Genomic DNA, 7402 nt, shown 5'->3' with positions numbered 1-7402 from the left:
TTAAACCATTGAGCAGTGTTGACACCACTCTACAGCAGACAGCCAAGCCATTCTCCCTGCAGTAGTCCAGGTCATTTAGGCTATGTGGTGGAAGACTCAATATGGAGTATACAAGAGGAAATCAGTATGATATGATCCTAGTAACTGTTAAAGGTTCACACACACATACAGTACCAGTCAAAAGTTTGAACACACCTACTCATTCAAGGATTTTTCTTTATTTTCTATATTTTCTATATTTTAGAATAATAATGAATATATATTAAAAAAAATGAAAAAACACGTATGGAATTATGTAGTAACCAAAAACGTGTTAAACAAATCAAAATATATTTTCAATTCTTCAAAGTAGCCACCCTTAGCCTTGATGACAGCTTTGCACACTGTTGGCACTCTCTCAACCAGATTCACCTGGAATGCTTTTCCAACAGTCTTGAAGGAGTTCCCACATATGCTGAGCACTTGTTGGCTGCTTTTCCTTCACTCTGCGGTCCAACTCATCCCAAACCATCTAAATTGGGTTGAGGTCAGCTGATTGTGGAGGCCAGGTCATCTGATGCAGCACACCATCACTCTCCTTCTTGGTCAAATAGCCCTTACACAGCCTGGAGGTGTGTTGGGTCATTGTCCTGTTGAAAAACAAATGATAGTCCCACTAAGCGAAAACCAGATGGGATGGCGTATCGTTGCCATATGCTGTGGTAGCCATGCTGGTTAAACGTGCCTTGAATTGTAAATAAACAGTGTAACCAGCAAAGCACCATCACACCTCCTCCTCCATGTTTCACTGTGGGAACCACACATGCAGAGATCATCCGTTCAACCAACTCTGCATCTCACAAAGACATGGCGGTTGCAACCAAAAATAATTTTTTTTGACTCATCAGACAAAAGGACAGATTTCCACCAGTCTAATGTCCATTGCTCGTGTTTCTTGGCCCAAACAAGTCTCTTCTTCTTATTGGTGTCCTTTAGTAGTGCTTTCTTTGCAGCGATTTGACAATGAAGGCCTGACTCATGCAGTCTCCTCTGAACAGTTGAAGTTGAGATGTGTCTGTTACTTGAACTCTGTGAAGCATTTATTTGGGCTGCTATATCCTCTGCAGCAGAGGTAAAGAGGTAACTCTGGGTCTTCCTTTCCTGGTGCAGTTCTCATGAGTGCCAGTTCCATCATAGCATTGGTTTTTGCGACTGCACTTGAAGAAACTTTCAAAGTTCTTGAAATATTCCAGATTGACTGACCTTCATGTCTTAAAGTAAGGATGGGCTGTTGTTTCTCTTTGCTTATTTGAGCTGTTCTTGACGTAATATGGACATAATATGTACATCTCTACAATGTATTTTGTTGTCATTTAGCACTTCTTTTTATTTCTCCATTAAATAGTTCTGCAGGAAGATGTTGTGTAAGTCGCCTCAACTGCTGAGAGAGCGAGAGAGAGAGAAAGAGAGAGAGAGAAAAGGCCTGGTATGTGTAAACTGTTGGTGATCCGTAGACAACATTGGGGTGCATATTCAGTTGAAGTGGGGGCCTGGGAGAGGAGAGTGTGTCAGAGGTGGAGACTAAGCATAAACACTGCTCGCTTAGGAATGTAACACTTTCCCCTTTTGTACTAAAGTAGTGTTTGTGTGTAGAAGCATGCACGTTTGCGTGGTGCACACTCGGACTGACCACCAAGACATCAGTTCCTGCTGAGTTGTGCTCCAGTCTACCTGTGTCACATAGCAGCTGTTGTGACCTCCTTGTTGTCAGGTGGCTGCTGCCCCCTGGTGGTTGCCAGTCAGAGGGGCAGACTGGAGGCACCCTGAGGGTCTCGACTCCAGCATCACTAACAGGTAGGAGTTACATCTCTACATCACAGACAGGTAGGAGCTAGGATCGTCCTAATCAGAATGAATAGAATCCAATATCAAGTCAAGTCCTGTCTCTACATCACAGGTAGGAGTTATGTCTCTACACTGGATCATCCTAATGAGATCCAATGTCACCCTGTCACTACTCTATGTCACAGACAGGTAGAGGTCTGCTGATAAACAGGATCCTTATGGCTCAGTTGGTTTGAGTTGTATTGATTCCTGCTTGGGCCAAATGTTCTGAACAGAGCCTTCAGAAAGTATTCATACCCCTTGACGTATTCCCCATTTTGTTGTGCTACAGCCTGAAATGTGTTTTTATTAAATAGTCATTTCTCTCACCCATCTACACACATTACCCCATAATGACAAAAGGAAAATGGAACAAAAAAAACGGCCAAATGTATTACATTTAATACAGGAATATCTTTTTTAATTATTTTTTTAACATTTTTATTATTTATTATAAAAAACACAAGGAAGGGGAAACATTAAAGTATTAGAACATGAAGGACAAATAATACAGCATCAAGACACTATCAAACATGTATCAGTCTTTCCACAACAGAGCCATCCTTATGTGTGAGGGTGCGTGTGCATGATAGTGATATAAAATATATGTCATAGTTTCCTTTTTCATGATCACAATCTTGTGAAACCTAAACCCTCCAAGATCCCCCCACAGTTCCCCAATAGCTGTCCATCAACCATTCGAGACCCCTCCCACAGTCCCCCCCGGGGGAAAAAAATACAATTCATTCCATTCCCCACCCCCAAGAACCCCCCAATGCACCAACAACCAAGAAAATGAACTAAAGAGAAAAAAGGAAAAGACAGAAGAAAACAGCAAACAACAATGCAAAAGAAATAAAACAAAATAATACATTTAAAACAAAGGACATCAAGGACAACTGAAATCATAACAGCAATGCCTACTTTAGATGTTTGTGGGCATGTCTGGAACTATTACATGTATGTGTGTGTTCGTGTATGTGTTTATTTGAATAAGAGTGTACATGCATGTGTACAAACACCTGCACGGCATCAGCCTCAGGCAAACCGGCATTAGGTGTAAAAACACTGCCACTTAGTGTCATTCAAATGTACTTTTTATTATGTTTTATTTTGCTTTTTCTTCACCTTTATCTTTTGACCATCATTCTCTCTCTCACACAGAAATACAGAAATCTAACTTACATAAGTTTTCACACCCCTGAGTCAATACATGTTAGAATTACCTTTGGCAGCGATTTCAATTGTGAGTCTTTCTGGGTAAGCCTCTAAGAGCTTTGCACACCTGGATTGTACAACATTTGCCGATATTTTCTATTTTTAAATGTGTCAAGTTGATTGTTGAACATTGCTAGACATCCATTTTCAAGACTTGCAATAGATTTTCAATATCGTCTTGGTAAGCAAATCCAATGTATATTTTGGATTTGTGCAAATTTGACAGACATACCCGACGACTGAGACCTGTAACTACTAAAGTAACTGTAACTACTAAAGTGCAAATTTGACAGATATACCCGACGACTGAGACCTGTAACTACTAAAGGCGCTTTTACAAAGCTCTCAGTAAATGAGATCTGTATTTCCTTTTCAATGTTGCTAAAACTTAAAATAACATGGTTTTTTGTGTTTTAGGTTATTGTCCTGCTGAAAGGTGAATTTGTCTCCCAGTGTCTGTTGGAAAGCAGACTGAACCAGGTTTCCTCTCGGATTTTGCCTGTGTCTAGCACCATTTATTTTTTATCCTAAATAAACTCCCTAGTCTTTGCTGATGACAAGCATACCCATAACATGAAAATATGAAGAGTGGTACTCAGTGATGTGTTTTGTTGGATTTGCCCCAAAAACACTTTGTATTCAGTACATAAAACTCATTTCTTGACACATTTTTTTGCAGTTTTACTTTAGTGCCTTATTCCAAACAGGATGCGTGTTTTGGAATATTTGTTATTCTGTACAGGCTTCCTTCTTTTCACTCTGTCATTTAGGTTGGTATTGTGGAGTAACTATAATGTTGTTGATCATTCTCAGTTTTCTCCTATCACAGCCTTAACGGTTTTAAAGTCACCATTGGCCTCATGGTGAAATTCAGGCTGTAACACAACAAAATGTGAAAAAACTCAAGGCGTGTGAATACTTTCTGAAGGCACTGTATATTGCTAAAGGACCATATGTTATTATTATTAACCATAAACCTGGTTGTCTGTACAGGCTGGACCATCCTGTGCTGCATGTGTCATGGGGGGATGGTCTGGCCTACTGCTCCTGGACCCACAAGAGACTGAGTGGGAGTATGCCTGCAGAGGTGGCCTACAGCACAGGTAGTGTAGTGGTGTGTGTGTATGTTTAAGGGAACCACTCATATTAATATGTAATTTAAGGGGAACTACTGCTTCAACAAAGACCTTATCTATTGTTAGGGAATATGCCACTATTATATTTTATATATTTAAAATATATATATATATATATATATATATATATATATATATATATATATATATATATATATATTTAACCTTTATTTAACTAGGCAAGTCAGTTAAGAACAAATTCTTATTTACAATGACGGCCTACCGGGGAACAGTGGGTTAACTGCCTTGTTCAGGGGCAGAACGACAGCTTTTTACCTTGTCAGCTATGGGATTCGGTTACTGGCCCAACGCTCTAACCACTAGGCTACCTGCCGCCCCATATATGTCTACAAGGCATTAGGATCATCTTCCTAATATTGAGTTGCAACCCCCTTTGCAATCAGAACATCCTCAATTCGTCGAGGCATGGACTCTACAAGGTGTCGACTCTACATGTTGACTCCAATGCTTCCCACAGTTGTGTCCTTTGGGTGGTGGACCATTCTTGATACACACAGGAAACTGTTGAGCGTGAAAAACCCAGCAGCTTTTCTTGACACACTCAAACCGGTGTGCCTGGCACCTACTACCATACCCCGTTCAAAGGCACTTATATATTTTGTCTTGCCCATTCACCCTCTGAACGGCACACATACCCAATCCATGTCTCAAGGCTTAAAAATCCTTCTATAACCTGTCTCGTCCTCTTCATCTACACTGATTTAAGTCGATTTAACAAGTGACATCAGTAAGGGATAATAGCTTTCACCTGGATTGACCTATGTCACGGAAAGAGCAGGTGTTCCTAATGTTTTGTATACTCCATAGATAGATAGATAGACACTACTTTATACTGGACACATTTCATCCTTGCATAGTTCTAGTAGTGCCTATCCTTTATCCACTACCCTGGTCCTATTTTCCTGTATTTCATGGGGAACAAACTCAACCCTAAAGGCCAGCACTACGCCAACCTCTGGCAAGGAGATTTCCTCACACACAACTCTGGAGAGGATGAGTACACCAACATTTCACCAGTAAGAGAGGGGGTGAATGAGACTGAAATACACAGTGAAAATGTGAATGAGACTGAAATACAGTATAGAACATTTTTCTAAATAAAGGGCTCATGGGAGTCTTTTCCCTCCCATGTTAGGGAGGCACAGTGGCTCTTACCCACAGTCCATTTTGTTGAAAAAGTTGATCTTGAATTCAGCCACTACTTACTAACAGGAACTGGCATGTCGTTGGAGATTAGACCCAATATCAAGAGTTCACAATAATGTCACACCATCAGATCACAGTTGCTATAGATATACATTTACATTGTAGTCATTTAGCAGACCTTTCGGTTACTGGCCCAACGCTCTTAACCGCTAGGCTACCTGCAGCCCTGAATAACATTTAGATAACATTAACAAACTGCATAGTAATAGTGAAATGATACTGTCAGACTTCAATGGCTGCTGAGATTGATGATGTCCATTCTTTTACAGGTCTTTTGGTGTCACACTTCCTATGACGTATATATTCTGAATATGCAATGTTTCCATACATGCACAAAAACATACTGTGACCATGTCTGGGGAAGAAGTTTGTTATTCTAAGATGTTCATATACACTGAGTGTACAAAACATTAGGTACACCTGCTCTTTCCATGACATAGACAGACCAGGGGAAAGCTATGATCCATTATTGATGTCACCTGTTAAACCACTTCAATCAGTGTAGATGAAGGGGAGGAGACAGGTTAAAGAAGGATTTTTAAGCCTTGAGACATGGATTGTGTATGTGTGCCATTCAGCGGGTAAATGGGCAAGACAAAATATTTAAGTGCCTTTGAACAGGGTATGGTAGTAGGTGTCAGGCGCACCGGTTTGAGTGTGTCAAGAACTGCAATGCTGCTGGGTTTTTCAAGCTCAACAGTTTCCTGTTGGTTGCAAGAATGGTCCACCACCCAAAGAACATCCAGCCAACTTGACACAACTGTGGGAAGCATTGGAGTCAACATGGGCCAGCATCCGTGTGAAACGCTTTCGACACCTTGTAGAGTCCATGCCCGACAAATTGAAGCTGTTCTGAGGACAACAGGGTGCAATACAATATTAGGAAGGTGCTCCTAATGTTTTGTACACTCAGTGTATGTGGTGTTTAATTATCTATAGATCTATTTAATGTGCTTCCCATACCCATGCAAAGGTTGCAATGCCATTCCAATAATGTGCGTCTGCAAAGGGACTCCTTTTTGGTGTTGTCTGTGCCTAACAATGTTTGTACTATGTTGTGCTACTGCCATGTTGTGTTGCTACCATGTTTGTGTTGTTGTTGTGTTGTCTTATGTCTCTCTTTATGGAGTGTTGTGGTGTCTCTCTTGTCGTGATGTGTGTTTTGTCCTACTTGTTTTTAAAATGTATTTTTATCCCAGCCCCCGCCCCCACAGGAGGTCTTTTGCCTCTTATTATGCCATCATTGTAAATAAGAATTTGTTCTTTATTGACTTGCCTAGTTAATTAAAGGTTAAATAAAAAAGTTGCTAGGCTATCTTCCACAGTATACTGGGCTGTTAGCCCCGCCTCCTCGAAGAAGCAACTGGTGACGCAACCAGTCTGCCCACGAGCTCTGGTTGCCTTGGTGATGTGATGGCCAGCATGCAAAACGAGTCCTGAGCACAGAGCTGGAATTGTTTCATCTGAAGGAGTCTTGTGAAGGAGGAAAGGACTTCATTTAAATAGCCTTTATGATTCTAAAACACACGGTGGCCTTGTTTGAATTCTTATTTACTTTTAATACTTATACTTGAGTAATAAAGCAATTATACGAGAGGGCGTGGTTTACGTTTATTTATTTTTTCCAGGGCTGTGCTGCAGTCGTAGGTACGAGGCATATCTGATCTATCCAGTTGTTGGATCAGTGACTAGTACTTCCAGGGAGCATGGAACTAAAGGTGCATTTAGAAAAACATTCAAAACAGGGCCTTAGATTCAATTGCTTTAATATACATGCAAAGCTCTGCTTTTCATTTTCTCTCTCTACCACTCCAGTCCTACTGTTACAGATACAGGTGTGCAGCACGTAGTCAGAACACCCCTGATAGCTCTGCCTCTAACGTAGGGTTCCGCTGTGTCTCCCGGGAGCCACCTAGCTAGAAATCGTAACACACGTTTGCAAATTCGTAACATATTGT

The 7402-nt window shown here is 40.8% G+C and overlaps 1 protein-coding gene across 1 annotated transcript; it reads left to right on the top strand.

Annotated features, from left to right (window-relative positions):
- Positions 1-1243: 1243 nt before the first annotated feature.
- LOC115150504 (formylglycine-generating enzyme-like) lies at positions 1244-7040 on the top strand. The gene is made up of 4 exons (XM_029693876.1): positions 1244-1465; positions 1751-1833; positions 4075-4184; positions 6770-7040. The coding sequence occupies exons 1-4, from the start codon at positions 1397-1399 to the stop codon at positions 6856-6858; spliced, it is 351 nt and encodes a 116-aa protein (XP_029549736.1). The 5' UTR covers positions 1244-1396; the 3' UTR covers positions 6859-7040.
- Positions 7041-7402: the final 362 nt, after the last annotated feature.

The sequence above is a fragment of the Salmo trutta genome, chromosome 16 (assembly GCF_901001165.1).
Source record: "Salmo trutta chromosome 16, fSalTru1.1, whole genome shotgun sequence".
Classification (NCBI taxonomy): domain Eukaryota; kingdom Metazoa; phylum Chordata; class Actinopteri; order Salmoniformes; family Salmonidae; genus Salmo; species Salmo trutta.
Note: the sequence above shows the minus strand (reverse complement) of the source record. Positions and strands in the feature narration are given on the sequence as shown.

Coding starts and splice junctions, on each gene's coding strand:
- LOC115150504 (XM_029693876.1), top strand. CDS start 1,397: ATGTTGTGTAAGTCGCCTCAACTGCTGAGAGAGCGAGAGAGAGAGAAA. Junction 1,466..1,750: donor AGAGAGAGAGAAAAGGCCTG/GTATGTGTAAAC, acceptor CCTTGTTGTCAG/GTGGCTGCTGCCCCCTGGTG. Junction 4,185..6,769: donor AGAGGTGGCCTACAGCACAG/GTAGTGTAGTGG, acceptor TATCTTCCACAG/TATACTGGGCTGTTAGCCCC.